This window comes from Pipra filicauda, unplaced genomic scaffold (genome assembly GCF_003945595.2).
Source record: "Pipra filicauda isolate LSUMZ 115617 unplaced genomic scaffold, ASM394559v2 scaffold823_size72751_pilon, whole genome shotgun sequence".
NCBI lineage: Eukaryota > Metazoa > Chordata > Aves > Passeriformes > Pipridae > Pipra > Pipra filicauda.
Genome location: NW_024105002.1, coordinates 54,494 through 72,758, shown reverse-complemented (window position 1 = coordinate 72,758; position 18,265 = coordinate 54,494). Strand labels below are relative to the sequence as shown.

Sequence of the window (18,265 nt, the reverse complement as noted above, 5' to 3'; positions counted from 1 at the left end):
AGTCAATGTATGCAGACGTTCACAGTGGGTCAGTGAAGGTCTGCATAGGGGCAATCACCCTCTCCTTACATCTCCCTCTACACCTTGAGTCTCTCCCCTCACACTCACTCAAGGCTCTTGCCATGACATGTATTTTATAGCCAAGGCACATCCAGCCTCATTGCACAAGGCACAACCTCAAAAGACAAGAAATCAGCAAAACACCCCTGCAGTATCCTCCTGCATTTCCTTCTCCACATGCAGCCACCCAAAACTGGTTTTGACCAGTCATTGCTTGCAACCCAATCCTTCATCTTCATAACAGGCAGACAGACATCACCAAGGCACCAGTTGTTGCCCGGCCCATTTCCCTACAGCAAACAGAGAGGGCAAAGTATGGACGAATGCAAAGACATTTCCTACTGACCTCCATTATGTATCATCGAGACACATGAAGACTACAAGAGTACAAATGATAAGAAGCATATAGTAAAGTTAATCTTGCAATCTAGAGAACCTCACCCAAATCAAGTGCATGTGCCATTGGGAAGACACCTGAACCTGCAAAGAACACAAACTACAATTTGCTAGTAAGGCAACACACCTGTACAGAAGACCGAGGACTGAAAGGAACACGGGTGTTACATGTCAGGGCATGGAAAGCACTTGGTGCATGACGAAAACACAAATCCTCACTCAAACTTCCAGCCACCATCAGCCTCACTACACCTGCCTCCCCATCAATCTAGAAGACTGAGCAAGGACCCCACGTCCACTCCCACCAGCCAACAGTGTCAATAAACGAACCTCTGCCAGTTTTGTCAGCAAACTTCCGTACACAGAGAACAGACTACGGCGGGGAAAGAGCAGCAGAGCAGAAGCAAAAGCTTCGCAGAAACACTTTGGTCAGAAGAACTCACCGGGAGAGGGGCGGGGTCCGCCTGCTGGGCACCGGCAGGTTCCTCGTCTCCGAGCAGCGGCGCGGGCTCGTCGGGCGGCGGCCGGGCCGGCAGGGTGTCGCAGCAGCTGTCGGCCGAGAAGCGGAGGTGGCTCTTGCGCGAGTCGGCCGTGAGAGACACGTCGTGCGAGTAGGAGTGCAGGAAGGCGCGCACGCCGTCGATGCCCACGAAGTGCGTGGCCGGCACGCCGCGCAAGGCGCCGCTGCCCGCCGCCAGCAGCTGCTGCTGCGAGCGCCGCCAGCGCCGCAGGCGCAGCGCCAGCAGCAGCAGCAGGAAGGCGAGGAACAGGCACGACACGGCGGCCACGGCCAGCACCAGCCAGCGCGTCAGGCTGCCGCCCGCCTCGCCCGCCCCCGCCTCCGCCTCCGCCCGCGCCGCGCTGCCCAGCTCGGCCAGCAGCTCGGCCACGCTCTCGGCCAGCACCACGCTCAGCGTGGCCGTGGCCGACAGCGCCGGCCGCCCGTGGTCCTTCACCAGCACCACCAGGCTCTGGCGCGACGCGTCGCGGGCCAGTGGCGAGCGCGCCGTGCGCACCTCGCCGCTGTGCAGCCCCACGCGGAACAGCCCCGGCTCCGTCGCCTTGGCCAGCTCGTACGACAGCCACGCGTTCTGACCCGCGTCCGCGTCCACCGCCACCACCTTGGCCACCAGCGCGCCGGCCTCGCTCGACCGCGCCGCCAGCTCCACGCCCGCCCACCCCGAGCCCGACACAGCCCCCGCCGCCGGCGGGTACAGCACCTGCGGCGCGTTGTCGTTCTCGTCCACGATCACCAGCCGCACCGACACGTTGCTGCTCAGCGCCGGCGAGCCGCCGTCCTCCGCCCAAACCCACAGCCCCACCTCGCGCACCTCCTCGTAATCGAACGAGCGCAGCGCGTACAGCGCGCCCGTCTCCGCCTGCACCGACACGTACGACGACAGCGGCCAGCCCCGCACACCACCCTCCCCCAGACGGTACCGCACGCGTGCGTTCTCCCCCCAGTCCGAGTCCGTCGCCCGCACCCGCAGCACCAGCGCGCCCGCCACGTTGTTCTCCGACAGCCGAGCGCTGTAGCGCTCCTGCGAGAACACCGGCGCGTTGTCGTTCACGTCCAGCACCCGCAGACACAGCACCCTGCTGCTCTGCAGCGACGGACCACCGCCGTCGGCCACCCGCACCGTCACGTTGTACTCCGACTCCTGCTCCCGGTCCAGCTCTCTCGATGTCACCACGCGGTAGTAGCTGCCCTGCGAGCTCTCCAGCCGGAACGGGAGTCTCCCGTCGAGGGAGCAGCGCACCTCGCCGTTGGCCCCGGAGTCGCGGTCCTGCACGTGCAGTAGGGTCACCACAGACCCCGTCGGGGCGTCCTCAGAAATCTCACTCAACGCGGTTCTCACCGAAATCTCGGGCGCATTGTCGTTCACGTCCGTCACAGTGATAATAACTTTAGCCGTGTCAGAGAGCTCTCCTCCATCATGTGCCTGCACCTCCAGTTCATGGAAGGAGATTTCGTCGAAGTCCAAATCATCTTTAAGGGTTATTTCTCCTGACTCGATATTCAGATAGAAAAGTTCCGACGCTCGGTCTGAAATTTTATGGAAAGTGTATTTCACGTCCCCATTCAAGCCCTCGTCGGGGTCGGTGGCAGTGACGGTGACAAGGACGGAGCCCACGGGCACGTCCTCCGGCACACGCACCGTGTACTCCGCCTGGCTGAACACGGGCGCGTTGTCGTTCGCGTCCAGCACCGTCACGCGGATCCGCGCCGTGCCCGTCCGGGACGGCTCGCCGCCGTCGCTCGCCCTCAGCACCAGCTCGTGGAACGCCGCCTCCTCCCGGTCCAGCGCCTTCGCCAGCACCAGCTCAGGATGCAGATCCCCGTCGGGGCCCGTCTGCACGGCCAGCGAGAAGTGCTCGTCGCCGCTCAGCTCGTAGCTCTGCAGGGAATTCTGTCCCAAGTCCGGGTCATGAGCCTCGGGCAGGGGAAACCGCGACCCCGGGGCTGTCATCTCGCTTATTCTCTGTTCCAGCTCATTATCCTTGAAAGAGGGCGCGTTGTCGTTAATGTCCCTGATTTCCACTTCAATTCGGTAAATCTTCATTTCCGCCTCCATTATCAGCTCACAGCGCAGCACGCATTTCTCCACCAGCCGGCACAGCTGCTCTCTGTCGATCCTCTCGGCCGTCACTAAATGTCCCGTCTTCCCGTGCAGAGCAAAATACTGCGTCCTACCTCTGTCTATGATGCGGACGCCACGGTCTGTGAGCGCCGGCATCTGCAGCCCCAGGTCCTTGGCCACGTCGCCCACGAACGAGCCCTTGGGCATCTCCTCGGGCACCGAGTAGCGCAGCTGCCCCCACGCCGCCTCCCAGGCCGCCAGCAGGACGCCCCACAGCAGCACTCGCTGCCGCCGGCCCCAGCGCCTCCCCGCCGCGCACATCTCCGCCGCCGCACCGCCGGCACCGCAACACCGCCGGCAGATTCCCGCCGCCGATCGCCGATCTGGTTTCCGTTCCGGCTCCGACTCGCAGCTCCTGGCCGCTCTCGCTGCGCCCCAATGCCTCTGTGAAACACGGCTCCGCGGCCCAGGGAAGATCGCAGACCGCCCGGCTGCCGATGCAGGAATCCAGCGATCGAGCCGGGCCGCAGCGGGCGGGGCTGCAGCGCTCCGACCTTCCTCTCGCTCCTCTCGGTCAACAGCGGCGCCCGCAGCCTCCTCCCGGCACTGCACGCACCGAGCGCCAACGAGACATGCCCGCCCTGCCATGGAAACGTGCGTCCCCTTCCACACTGCACCTCCTTCCTCGGAATTCCTCCATCCGATCTCTGCTTTGATCCTCCAGCTCAACACGATCAATTAGAATTAACACGCCTTCTCTCGTCGCGGTATTTCTAATCGCACGGGAAATTTTTATTGTGATATAATAGGAATTGCTCCTGATATGACGTGCAAAGCGTTATCAGCATTTTGCGTTAATCTCGAAAGCACCAGCTCCCATCCCATTTCACAACGTAGCTTGAATGCAGATCAAACCAACGTTATAGGCTTGGGGACTAAAATACCCCCAAGAACAGTCCAAATGAGCAGTCCTCACATCCTGCACTACAGGGACAGAACATCATCTCCCCCTTTCTGCCGACTAATAGACCCTCACTGGAACGCTGCCAGCATAGAGCCCGACCGATATAATACAAAAAGCAATGAAGACCCACCCAATCGCCTTAGAGATTGCTCTTAGCTCTGGTCTTTTAACTTTCACCTCCACATAAGAGACTGATCTGAATCAGTTTGGTCTGAATCAAACCTGTATAAGTCGCCCTTTTCCAAACACTACGACAATTTTTTCCTTAAAGACTTACACAGTTGAGGCTGTGCTTGGACTTTGGACATAGTGCTCAGTTCGAGAGTAACTCAGCACCCTGCAGCGGTGCTCATCCACATGCATATCGGGGGTCCATAATAAAAATAAAACAACTAGCACTTAGCACACCTTTGTCATTAAACGCTATCAAGTAGGAAAATATATAATATCTAAGAGGACATGATTAGAAATAAAAGACCGATTGAGAAAAACAGCAACAAAAAACGTTCAACCTCCTCCAACAAACGAACAAAAACCCACCAGCGCCATGTGATTTTCTTCTTTAGATCGCATTGTACGCCTATGTAGAACAGGCAGTTCTACAGAGGCGGTAAACAAGAGCCAACTACCACTCAGGCTGAAGCCCAAAATGAGAAATAACTGCACGAACAGATTAAGGAAGTCAAGGTAAAAAAGGAAAAAAAAAAAAAAAAGAATTATCAAGCCCACTAACGCTTCCATTTCTGCAGATGCCTTCAACAAAAGATGGGAGAGGACACGGCAGAGAGGAAAAAATGCAGTAGGGAGGAAAAATATCTAACGTCCCCTATCATCGAGGCACATACACTTTCATTTGGTAGTCCAACACTGAAACAGCATTAACCAATGGGGTTTTGTTAGGCTACCACAAAGCTGAAAATACATCACTTCGGGAAAACGAGATACTGAAAGAAAAACGTCAATCCTATTTTCCTGAGCTAGTCTTGTAGAATTAGGGGAAGTCATTCTAAATATTCGCCCTTCTCCGTTAATAAACCATAATATTTCGTGCAAGTTACATTGTCAGACACGTTTTCATCTGAATCTGAAACTTTCTGTTCTGAGTGGAAAATTAAGATAGGCACAATATCAATCGGAGCAGCAGAAGTTGAACGGCAAGAACATCCCCGATGAATCTACACGTGACAGAATAACACATCGGATAGCTGATGAGAAGTGGCGGGTCACAGGGCTTGCTACTAAAACAGACGCAGCATAGTATTATTCAAATTCTTTCAAAGAAACGCAGGTCAGCACTAATCACTCCAGCAGAGAAACGAAGGTGAAGGACCCAGTGCCGCCAGCACCCCGTTACGAAAGATTCAGAGAAAGAGTGCACGAGCTTACAGACCTGCGGTACAGCAGTACCAACGGGTTTGCACCAGAGAAATAAGCTCTGGAAAAAATAAGTCAGACTCAGTAGTGCTACGATTTCTAAGAAGACAGACGATAAACGGTGGGGAAAAATATAGAACTTGCAACACCAAAATAGCAGTAGTCAACCAGGTCCCAGTACACCAGTGCGGGAAAAGGAGATTCGAAGAAGAAATCTCAAAACTCAGGCGTCCACCTAATTTTTTGTAACGCAACATCAGTACTCTCTTGCGTACACCGCTATTAGTTCTAAAGAGAGCTCTGGTCAATGCTTTTCACGTGAACCAGAACCTGTTAACATCTAAGTAGCAAATGCAGAGACTGGCTACTTGCTGCGTGTAGAACCAATATAAAGTATTTAAATCAGTTGCGAACTAAAGAACCTTAACAACACGTCCTGGGAAAATCGAAAGGCATACGGGACGCCGGGCCAGAGGTTCCAGGAAAAGAGAGAGAGCACGCGGATATACACACCTGCGGTGCGTTGGGGTCGGCAAGTGGCTCTCCCACGACGGCGCTGCTGCTCAGACTCGGCTTCTCGCAGGGCTCCCCGACCACAAGCTCCTCCGCGGGCACGATGGGCAGCGGCGGCGGCGGCCAAGCGGCCTCGGCGGCCAAGCGGGGCGGCGCCGCCACGCACAGGTTGTAGGAGTAGGGCAAGGTGCCCTCGCAGAAGTCGGCCGGGAAGGCGGCGCCGGCCAGCGACAAGCGCTGCGCGCCCAGGCAGCGCAGCACGCCGGGCGGCCCGGCCCGCCGCAGCCGCGCCAGCACGGCCAGCGCCACGCTCAGCACCAACAGCGCCGACCGCAGCGCCAGCGCCAGCACCAGATAGAACTGCAGCTCGCCCGCCGCCTCGGCGCCCGCCGCCCGCTCGCTCAGCTCCGGCAGCGCCTCCTGCAAGCGCTCGGCCAGCACCACGTGCAGCGTGGCCGTGGCCGACAGCGCCGGCTCGCCGTGGTCCTTCACCACGGCCACCACGCGCTGCTTGGCCGCGTCCCTCTCCGACACGGCCCGCGCCGTGCGCACCTCGCCGCTGTGCAGCCCCACGCGGAACAGCGCCGGCTCCGACGCCTGCACCAGCTCGTACGACAGCCACGCGTTGCGCCCCGCGTCCGCGTCCACCGCCACCACCTTGCCCACCAGGTACCCGGACGACGCCGAACGCGGCACCACCTCGAAAGCCGAACCCACCGAGCCCGACGCCGCCGGCGGGGGCGGGTAGAGCACCCGCGGCGCGTTGTCGTTCTGGTCGAGCACGAAGACGCGCACCGTGGCCGTCGAGCTGCGCGCCGGCGACCCGCCGTCCTGCGCCCGCACGGCCACCAAGAACTCGCGGCACTGCTCGTAGTCCAACGAGCGCTGCGCGTACACCGCGCCGCTCCGCGCCTCCACCGACACCAGCGGCGCCGCGCCCGCCGCGCCCGCGCTGCCGCCCGACAGCCAGTAGCTCACGCGCCCGTTCGCGCCCGCGTCCAAGTCCCGAGCCACAACGCGCAACACCAGCGCGCCCACCGCGTTGTTCTCCCGCACGTACGCGCTGTACGACGCCTCCTCGAACACCGGCGCGTTGTCGTTCACGTCCGACACCTCCAGCAACAGCTCCGCGCTGCTCCACAGCGCCGGGCTGCCCCGGTCCCGGGCCACCACCGTCACGCGGTGCTCGGACGCCTGCTCGCGGTCCAGCGCGCTCGCCGTCACCACCTTGTATGAGCCGCCCGACGACGCCACGATCGACAGCGGTGCCTCTCCCGACAGCTCGCACGACACCTCACCGTTCTCGCCGGAGTCGGGATCGTTCACGTTCAGCAGGGCAACCACGGTGCCGGCTGGTGAGTCCTCGGGCACGGGGCTCGACAGCGACAGAATTGTGATTTCGGGGGCGTTGTCGTTCATGTCGGTTATATCTATTTGAGCTTTGCAGTGAGCCGTGAATCCGCCCCCGTCCCTCGCCTCCAGGCTGAAGCTGTATTTACTTTTCTCCTCGAAATCGAGAGGACCCGCTGTCCTGACCTCGCCGCTCTCGCTGTCGACAGTGAACAACTCACGGATCCCGGCCGGGACGTTACTGAAGGAATAGGAGACCCGCCCATTGGATCCCGCGTCAGCATCCGTGGCCAGCACTCGCAGCACCAGCGAACCGGCTGGAAGATTCTCCGCCACCTGCGCCTCGTAGATGCTTTTGCTGAACACAGGCGGGTTGTCGTTGGCGTCCGTCACGTTGACACGAATCTGGACTGTCCCGGATTTCCTCGGATCCCCGCCATCCACTGCCGTCAGTATCAGCTCAAAAGAACTCTGCTTCTCCCGGTCCAACGCTCTCTCCAGCACTAATTCAGGCTGCTGGGTTCCGTCCGAGCTCTCCTTCACGGCCAGAGAGAAGGACGGGTTGCTGGTGAGCTCGTAACTCAGCAGCGAGTTGCTTCCGGCGTCTGCGTCTCGGGCCATCTCAAGGGGAAAACGAGTCCCGGGAGCAATCCATTCACCGATCTCGAGCTCCAGAGCATCCTTGCTGAAGGCAGGGGAATTGTCATTCACGTCCTCAATGGCCACTTCGACACGGAAGACGTTGAGCGGGTTGTGCACCAGCGCCTCGAAGCTGACCGAGCAGGACAACGACTCGCCGCACAGCTCCTCCCGGTCCAGCCTCTCGCTCACGTACAGGTTCCCGTTCTCCTCGCTCACCGTGAAGTATTTCAGCTGCTTTTTGCCGGCAGACGCCACCCGCAGCTTGCGCGCCGGCAGCTCGTCGGCGCTGAGCCCCAGGTCCCGGGCCAGCGGCCCCACCAGCGAGCCTCTGGGCAGCTCCTCGGCCATGGAGTAGCGGAGCCGCTCCGCCGCCGCCCGCCAGCACAGCCACAGCAGCACAGCGCCCAGCACCGCCGCTCGCCCGCCGCCCGGCCCGCCGCTCGGCCTCCGCCCGCCCGACATCGCCCACAGCGCTCGCTCGCCGAGCTCGCCAGGCTCCTGCCGCCGCCCCGCCTCCCTCGCAGCCGCTCGGCGCAGCCACAGCAGCGCCCGACAAAGCAAACCCGGACCGCCGCCGCCTCCCACTCGCACGCCTCTGCTGCCCGCGCCGCCTCTCGCCTCTGCTGCCCGTGCCGCTGCCGCTCTGGCCCGCACTGCCCGCCCGAGCCAGCAGCCTGCGGGGACAGCACGCACAGGCGGCGGCGGCGGCGGCTCCAGCAACGCTCGCCGGCGGCCCAACAGCGGCACCCGGAGGCGCCGACACAACACTGCAGCCGCCTCACGCCCGCGCTCGGCGGGGAACAACTTTGGCCCGGGATGGGGCTGCAGCGGCCCTGGGGTCTCTCGCGATTCCAATCAGCAGTCAAAGCAGGACCTCCTTAATGTGCTTCCTAAGGCCTTTGGAAATGATATGCGCTGTCGGGTGCTTTTAAGTCATTATCACAATGAATAATCAGAAGCAAATATTCATAAATATTCATAGCAGAATGATAAGGAAAGGAACAGAGTTGCTCTTAATAAAACCAGGCCCAACTATAGGACCAATAAACGATAATATAGGGAAGACTTCAAGAGCATTTTTGAACTGTGTTAGATCTTTTGAAATCTTCTGCATTTATTACCTGGGATAAATTAACCCGAGAAATGGATCAGCCTAAAGCAATGGAAGCCATCTCTATGCTAAGATAGCACAATAACAGTTACTCTTTTGTTTGTGATTTCTGAAATATCATTCTTTTCCTCTCCATACTTGAGGGGCTGACAATGGGAAATTGCAAAGCCACACCAAGTTCTTCATAGATTCAAACAATGGTTTTGGTTGGAAGGGCTCTTTCAAGGTCACTGAAAGCATGCATTGCTCTAGCTGGTATCTCACAAAAAGAGCTTAGAGGGAGTGAACCACCCCTATCACCCTGTTTGCCTTATTACCTCTTATACTGTGCAGGATACAACATTCTTTCTGAGCAGCACATGTCTGTTGCCAAATCATGTCCCATTGTATCACCCACCAGTAACCCCATGTACTTCTCTGCAAAGCTCTTCCCAATTCCCTACTCCCTACTGAACCTGCAGATTGCCCTGACCCAGGTGCAGAACCTTTCCCTTGGCCTTGTTGAACTTCAGGATGTTTTCACTGGCCCACTCCTCCAACCTATCCAGGTCTCTCTTGTTGGCATCTCTGCCCTCTCGTGAATCAACTCAGCTTGGTGTCAGCTGCACATTTGCTGAGGGTGTGCTCAATCCCAGTGTCTATGAAGATACTAAACAGTACTGCTCCCAGGAAGGACTCTGCAAGGACAAGTTGCAGGTTTGCACTTGGACATTCAGCTGTTGTCTAGAACTCCTTCAAGGTGACTATCCAGCCAGTTCCTGATCCATGTAACAGTCTCCAGATGAGTGTCCAGCATGTTCTGGGCAACTCTGTGAGAGACACTCTGCACATACTCTCTCACCAGCCCCTGGTCTGTTTAGAGAAGCCTTGGCTTCACTGGGTGACCACTGCATTTGGAGGACTGCAGTAGAGGTGGTTTGGCACTGTTACACTACAGACAAGTGTGCCTGGGTGAGCACATCGGCCTGTGAAAGCTTCCCCTTCACAGCTGTAAACATCACAGGTGTGTGCAGGAACTGCACCTGCACTGGGACAATTGGAAGTGACCTTCCACATAAGAGCAGACAGCCTGAGGTTGAGCTCATGACACTAAGAAAGGCAAGAGTTGGGAACACACAGAAAGGAACAGATCAGGTGTAACAATATTTCATAGGCCTCACTTACTGTGCCAAAGCAGCTCAGATTGCATGGTACCCCAGCAGGTACATGCAGGTACCTGTAACACATGATAAGAAAAGTAATGGCCATGTCCTTCTACAACCTCACACACAGAGCTCTCCTGTCTTCTCTTTGCTGCTACACAACTGGCAGCTTTGCTTGTGACCCTCTCATTGCTGGCAAAATTTACCATGAGATGATAATGCACTACAAGAACACCAAGAAGGGAGGGACATCTGCCTGCTCACCACCATTCTGAGAAGAAATGGAAGGATTCTAAACACTGAAAATTATAAACCCCCAAAATAAAAGAGGAGTGGTCATCCAACAGAGAATGGCTCATCAAAGGAATGACTAAGAGTGAATCTTCAGCCTTCTTTTACCACACACACTGTTCCACACACTCACAGCTTCTACTAAGGTAATGTTTACATTTATTTGTCCTGACAGTAACAAAACTCAAGACTACCTTCACGTCTCCAGCCTTTCACACCTGCTGTAGCATGAACAAGAGGCACTAACACACCGTGCATTGCTGAATGAAGCGATGCTGATAAATACAAGGAAACCTGCAGATATGTGAAACTAAGAAACAAAACCCAAAAATGTAAATCAGAGAAGCAAGGCCGAGAAGCATGAGGAGACAAGGGGTGATCAGAGAACCTCACTGGGAAATCTTCGGGCTCTTCACTGGAATTCATCTCTGAAAGCACTTGGACGTCACTGAGCTCTCAAGTTGCAAGTGCAGCCCTAACATCTTACACTGGACTACCTAGTTATGGGATTCATTTTAAGAAAGAGTCCTCAGCTCTCAGCAATTCTACTGGGTGGCCTGCTCACCTCCCACAGATATCAAGCAGTTTCACAAGCTCAACCTTCAAAGAAATTACAACAGATTCCCTTTTTGCTTTTTCTCCATATTCCTCACACACAAAATTCTGCTTGAGGTGGCTGAAGGAAGCATTTGCTGCCAAACCACAGACACAGTTTCAAAGGCAGAAGCACTGACCAGAAATGCATAAAAACCCCACGACCTTACAAGAAAGCAAGTCCTGAAAGAAAGTCTGATTGCAACTAAGAAGAAACTCTACAGCACTCTACTCTGCAGAGATACAAATGGATAATCAAAGTTTCACATAGGAAAGGTAATTTATTCTACACATCCATCATGGTTCTACAAGCACAGTTTTTCAGGAAATCCTTCATTGCTGGAGGACTGTCAATGTATTTCAGGACAGGGATACCAGGACAAAAGGAAACACAGCACAGACCTTGGCCTCAGACTTGAAATCAAACTATTGACCAGTCAAACCCACACTGACCCAACCATTTTCCTCATTCAAATTCAGCCTCTCCATTTCCTGGCTCTGCATTCACAGCCTTGGGTTGCACCATGGGCAATACCCAACTTCTGACTACATGGCAGCCTCAGCAAAAAGAGCATTTCATTCAGTCCCATGTTAGAGAAACAGATATTCATCAAAGTGTTTGTCTTAGTTGAGGTCCACCTTCAGGGTATGGAGAAGAACTTCTCTCCCACCCTGACAATCACAAGATGTCTTTTGGTGTTTCACACTGAATCACAGAATCAAGAGTTGGAAGAGACCCTCAAGATCATCTGGTCCAACCCTCAGCCCAGCACTACCACAATCACCCCTAAACCATATCCCCAAGTGCCAAATCCAAAGGTCTCTCCAACACTTCCAGAGAGGGTGACTCCACCACCTCCCTGGTCAAGTTATTCCAATGTTTGATCACCCTTTCAGAAAAACAAACAAACAAAGAAAATCAAATATGTAATCTGGATCTCCCATGGTACAGCTTAAGACCATTTTCTGTTCTTCTTTCCCTTAAGACACGGAAGGAGACCAACCTCCACCTCACTACAACTGCTTTTCAAGTAGTTTGGTTGGAAAGGTTCTTTCAAGGTCATTCAATCCCCAGCTCTACCATGGGCAGGAACCCTTTCCACTGGACTAAAACACTCAAAACCTCATCCAAACTCATCGAAACCTCACCCAACCAGAGAAATGAGGTGCCCCCTAAGCTTTCTCTTCTCCACAATAAGTAACCCCTCTTATCTCAAGAGAACTGAGATATCTGAGCTGCTCCTCAGAAGCTTCAACAGCTTTGGTTTGTTCACAGCATTGCCAGGCACAGGGAGGACCAGCTTTACTCCTTGACACAAAGCAAACAAAGAAATAAAACACAGCAAGAGTGAGAAACCACCAGAAGTGTTTGAACCACAGATTCACATTTCAGATTGTGTCAGCTCTGGTAGGAACACAAAGGAAACTGGTTGGGAGGAAGTACACAGGAGGCTCACACAGGAGGCTCACACAGGAGATCACAGCATAGACCCCAGACACACTCATGTCTATGGTAGTGGGAAAACAAACAAGTTTGGAACCACAGCTGTGGCCTCATCCAACAACTGGATCAAAATGGACCTTTACACCTCTCTTTTAGCCACCTCACACTGTGCCAGAGTGAACTCCTGCACCAGCCTTTTCTCTGGACAGACAGAACTCTTTTCCACATCCAAAAACCACACCACAGGAAAGTTAAATCTGCAGACACACACCAGTACAAGAAAAGTTGCACACACAACTTCTTAGATCCCAAGCATCACAAAAAGATTATTCTGATCATTCCAATAATTTGAATAACTTTAAAATGTTATACAGAGCAAAAGCAATCAGCAGCTCAGTTAAAAACCCAGTCATCACAGTAGCAGCTCAAAGGGAACATCACACATGGGCTCTTTGAAAGCTCTACCACTCATAATGTAAGATGTGCTGAACCCAAAACTTGGCCATTTGAGTCCAAACCATGCAATATTAAAAAATAAGACTCTTTCTGACTTATTTTCATAAGGTATAGTTTCAACCCTGGGAGTCAACAAAACACAGGCCATGTCTCCACCAGCACCTCCTCACACACAACACTCTCCTCAAACTCTTCACAGCTCACATGGTTATCAGAGATCTTCAAGATTGACAGAAAGACCTCCCCAAAAAAGAAATATTTGTCAGACAACGTCTCCTTACTGTGGATATTATTTGACTTTTCACCCTTGGCATGTCACAAGCAAGAGCATTTCTTACAGTGACAGTTGAAAGAAACATGTCTTGAAAGCCTTTCTCTTTCCAGCTGTAAACAGGAAAGGCAACAAATGTAACAGGCAGGCAAATAGGACAGATCTGATTTTACACACTGTATCGGAGGTAAAGGCCCATCTTGAGATCCTCAAAACAGAAAGGCGGATAGTTAACTCCTGCAGAAATTAAGACTAAAACACTCTTTTAGATCATGTAACTAAGAGTAGGAGACTTAATTCAGTTGTTTATGAGGAAATGAACACACAGCTTGCTCTTCCCAAAGCTCCCACATGACCTTTGTCATAATTACATAATTAAGTTTTGCAGTTACACAATTATGACAACATAAAAACACAAACAAAAAACCCCCCAGGGCTCTCCATGCATCAGGAATACGTCTTCCCGTCAAACACTTTGGGAAGGAAATCCTCACATTGCAAGGTACTACAGGTGGGTAATGAACCCAAAACCAAGAAAAGCATTCCCTTGTGTCCTTCAACAGACCCTCCTGCGCTTGCAGGACTCAAATCCCCGACCCATCACATTATCTAGGATGCTCTTTGAACCATCTAATTTACAAGTACGTGGCACATAAAGCCCAGTTTATCAGACCATTTCTCTTCAATCCACCCACTTCACAGAGATATCTTTACATTTCTGCATAAAGATACATTTGTCTGCTCACTCATTTTCTGTGAAGAAACCTCAAAGTTCTAAAAGGAAAAGAGGAGCAGTGAGTGCTCCAGTGAATGTATGCAGATGTCCACAGTGGGTCAGTGAAGGTCTGTATAGGGGCAATCACCCTCTCCTTACATCTCCCTCTACACCTTGAGTCTCTCCCCTCACACTCACTCAAGGCTCTTGCCATGACATGTCTTTCATAGCCAAGGCACATCTGGTCCCATTTCACATGGTTCAGCCTCAAAAGATAAGAAATCAGCAAAACACCCCTGCCATTTCCTCCCGCATTTCCTCCTCCACAGGCAGCCACCCACAACTCCTTTTTGAGCAGTCACAACTTTCAACACGATCCTTCATCTTCATAACAGGCAGACAGACATCATCAAGGCACCAGTTGTTGTCCGGCCCATTTCTCTACTGGAAACACAAGGAGCAAAGTATGGATGAATGCAAAGACATTTCCTACTGACCTCCATTATGTATCGAGACACATGAAGGCTACAACAGTACAAATGATAAGAAGCAGAGTTACATACGGTAAAGTCAATATTGCAATCTAGAGAACCTCACCCAAATCAAGTGCATGTGCCGTTGGGAAACAACCTGAACCTGCAAAGAGCGCAAACTACAATTTGCTAGTAAGGCAACACATCTGTACAGAAGACTAAAGACTGAAAGGAACACAGGGGTGTTACATGTCAGGGCACAGAAAGGACTTGGTGCATGATGAAAACACAAAGCCTCGCTCAAACTTCCAGCCACCATCAGCCTCACTACACCTGCCTCCCCAGCAACCTGGAAGACTGAGCAAGGACCCACGTCCACTCCCACCAAACCACAGAGTGTCAATGCACGAACCTCTGTCAGCTTTGTCAGCAACCTTCCGTACACAGAAAACAAAATACGGCGGGGAAAGAGCAGCAGAGCAGAAGGAGAAGCTTCGCAGAAACACTTTGGTCAGAAGAACTCACCGGAAGAGGGGCGGGGTCCGCCTGCTGGGGACCGGCAGGTTCCTCGTCTCCGAGCAGCGGCGCGGGCTCGTCGGGCGGCGGCCGGGCCGGCAGGGTGTCGCAGCAGCTGTCGGCCGAGAAGCGGAGGTGGCTCTTGCGCGAGTCGGCCGTGAGAGACACGTCGTGCGAGTAGGAGTGCAGGAAGGCGCGCACGCCGTCGATGCCCACGAAGTGCGTGGCCGGCACGCCGCGCAAGGCGCCGCTGCCCGCCGCCAGCAGCTGCTGCTGCGAGCGCCGCCAGCGCCGCAGGCGCAGCGCCAGCAGCAGCAGCAGGAAGGCGACGAAGAGGCACGACACGGCGGCCACGGCCAGCACCAGCCAGCGCGTCAGGCTGCCGCCCGCCTCGCCCGCCCCCGCCTCCGCCTCCGCCCGCGCCGCGCTGCCCAGCTCGGCCAGCAGCTCGGCCACGCTCTCGGCCAGCACCACGCTCAGCGTGGCCGTGGCCGACAGCGCCGGCCGCCCGTGGTCCTTCACCAGCACCACCAGGCTCTGCCGCGACGCGTCGCGGGCCAGTGGCGAGCGCGCCGTGCGCACCTCGCCGCTGTGCAGCCCCACGCGGAACAGCCCCGGCTCCGTCGCCTTCGCCAGCTCGTACGACAGCCACGCGTTCTGACCCGCGTCCGCGTCCACCGCCACCACCTTGGCCACCAGCGCGCCGGCCTCGCTCGACCGCGCCGCCAGCTCCACGCCCGACCACACCGAGCCCGACACAGCCGCCCCCGCCGCCGGCGGGTACAGCACCTGCGGCGCGTTGTCGTTCTCGTCCACGATCACCAGCCGCACCGACACGTTGCTGCTCAGCGCCGGCGAGCCGCCGTCCTCCGCCCAAACCCACAGCCCCACCTCGCGCACCTCCTCGTAATCGAACGAGCGCAGCGCGTACAGCGCGCCCGTCTCCGCCTGCACCGACACGTACGACGACAGCGGCCAGCCCCGCACACCACCCTCCCCCAGACGGTACCGCACGCGCGCGTTCTCCCCCCAGTCCGAGTCCGTCGCCCGCACCCGCAGCACCAGCGCGCCCGCCACGTTGTTCTCCGACAGCCGAGCGCTGTAGCGCTCCTGCGAGAACACCGGCGCGTTGTCGTTCACGTCCAGCACCCGCAGACACAGCACCCTGCTGCTCTGCAGCGACGGACCACCGCCGTCGGCCGCCCGCACCGTCACGTTGTACTCCGACTCCTGCTCCCGGTCCAGCTCTCTCGCTGTCACCACGCGGTAGTAGCTGCCTTGCGAGCTCTCCAGGCGGAACGGGAGGCTCCCGTCCAGAGAGCAGCGCACCTCGCCGTTGGCCCCCGAGTCGCGGTCCTGCACGTGCAGCAGGGCCACCACCGTCCCTATCGGGGCGTCCTCAGAAATCTCACTCAGCGCTGACCTCACAGAAATCTCGGGCGCATTATCGTTGACGTCTGTCACAGTGATCGCGACTTTTGTCGTATCAAAAAGGCCACCCCCATCACGTGCCTGCAGCTCGAGTTCGTAGTAGTCACCTTCCTCAAAGTCCAGGCTCTGCACGAGCGTGATCGCTCCTGTCTCGGAGTCCAGATGGAAAATATCCGATGCCATGTCCGTCGCTTTCTTCAAGGAATATTTTACAGTGCCATAGTGACCCTCGTCAGCATCGGTGGCCGTGACGGTGACAAGGACGGAGCCCACGGGCACGTCCTCCGGCACACGCACCGTGTACTCCGCCTGGCTGAACACGGGCGCGTTGTCGTTCGCGTCCAGCACCGTCACGCGGATCCGCGCCGTGCCCGTCCGGGACGGCTCGCCGCCGTCGCTCGCCCTCAGCACCAGCTCGTGAAACGCCGCCTCCTCCCGGTCCAGCGCCTTCGCCAGCACCAGCTCGGGACGCTCATCCCCGCCGGGGCCCGTCTGCACGGCCAGCGAGAAGTGCTCGTCGCCGCTCAGCTCGTAGCTCTGCAGGGAATTCTGTCCCGAGTCGGGGTCGTGAGCCCTGGGAAGGGGAAACCGCGACCCAGGGGCTGTCGTCTCGCTCACTCTCAGTTCTTTTTCTGCCTCTGAAGCTGGGTGCGTTGTCGTTGATGTCCGTGATTTCTACTTCGATTTCATAAAACTTCATTTCCCCCTCCACTATCAGCTCACAGCGCAGCACGCATTGCTCCACCAGCCGGCACAGCTGCTCTCTGTCGATCCTCTCGGCCGTCACTAAATGTCCCGTCTTCCCGTTCAAAGCAAAATACTGCGTCCTACCTTCGGTGACAATGCGGACACGGTCTGTGAGCGCCGGCATCTGCAGCCCCAGGTCCTTGGCCACGTCGCCCACGAACGAGCCCTTGGGCATCTCCTCGGGCACCGAGTAGCGCAGCTGCCCCCACGCCGCCTCCCAGGCCGCCAGCAGGACGCCCCACAGCAGCACTCGCTGCCGCCGGCCCCAGCGCCTCCCCGCCGCGCACATCGCCGCCGCCGCACCGCCGGCACCGCAACACCGCCGGCAGATCCCCGCCGCCGATCGCCGATCCGGCTCCCGCTCCGGCTCCGAGTTATTGCTCCCGGCAACTGCCGCTCGCCCCTCCGCCTCGCTGTATCTCGGATCCGCACCGCGGGGGCGATCAGAACGAGACCGCTTCCCGACCCAGGAATCCAGCGATCCAGCGATCGAGCCGGGCCGCAGCGGGCGGGGCTGCAGCGCTCCGACCTTCCTCTCGCTCCTCTCGGTCAACAGCGGCGCCCGCAGCCTCCTCCCGGCACTGCACGCACCGAGCGCCAACGAGACATGCCCGCCCTGCCTCAAAAAGACATTTGTCACGAAAATGTTGGGGCGGTACAGCGGAGATCTGGCGTTATGTTGTTTCTGCCGCATGGGAAAATATTGATGGATTGTGATAATCTATAGATACACATTTCTCTTAATATAGCGTGCAGAGTACTCCGAATCTACTATTCCATGATAGGAAAGCACAGCATCTTCCCTGCAACTGCACAGCTTTTTGTGTCAGTCGTTCTCTAGTTTTTCCTCACTGAACCTCAGCTCTCGAACATCTCCAGCCACAGTAGATTCCCGGACCATGAGCAATTGCACATAGTAGGGATGAAGATTCCTCCCCAAAAGCAGCCATTCTAGGGACTGGCCTTCTCTCTGCTTTTTTACATTTCAGTTGCACATCCGAGGCTGCTCTAAATTAGCCTGCATTGCTCTCCTTTAACCAGTACTTCCGAATTTTTCATCACACCCTAAACATAAGGTCTTGCTTTTGCATACAGCTTAGTGCTCCATTCTTGATCACAGCCTTAGCGAGAGATGCTATCCAGCAAGGAAGGTATTAACTTGGTGACAAAAAAGATGAAAATGAAACATAGAT

General features: G+C 55.9%; 2 protein-coding genes across 2 annotated transcripts; both read right to left on the bottom strand.

Annotated features, from left to right (window-relative positions):
* Positions 1-800: 800 nt before the first annotated feature.
* LOC113985338 (protocadherin gamma-A12-like) lies at positions 801-17,852 on the bottom strand. The gene is made up of 2 exons (XM_039390458.1): positions 17,197-17,852; positions 801-3,194 (listed from the first exon to the last, which is right to left on the bottom strand). The coding sequence occupies exons 1-2, from the start codon at positions 17,764-17,766 to the stop codon at positions 801-803; spliced, it is 2,964 nt and encodes a 987-aa protein (XP_039246392.1). The 5' UTR covers positions 17,767-17,852.
* On the bottom strand, positions 5,646-10,706 carry LOC113985340 (protocadherin gamma-B5-like). The gene has a single exon (XM_027716026.2). The coding sequence runs from the start codon at positions 8,341-8,343 to the stop codon at positions 5,800-5,802; it is 2,544 nt and encodes an 847-aa protein (XP_027571827.2). The 5' UTR covers positions 8,344-10,706; the 3' UTR covers positions 5,646-5,799.
* Positions 17,853-18,265: the final 413 nt, after the last annotated feature.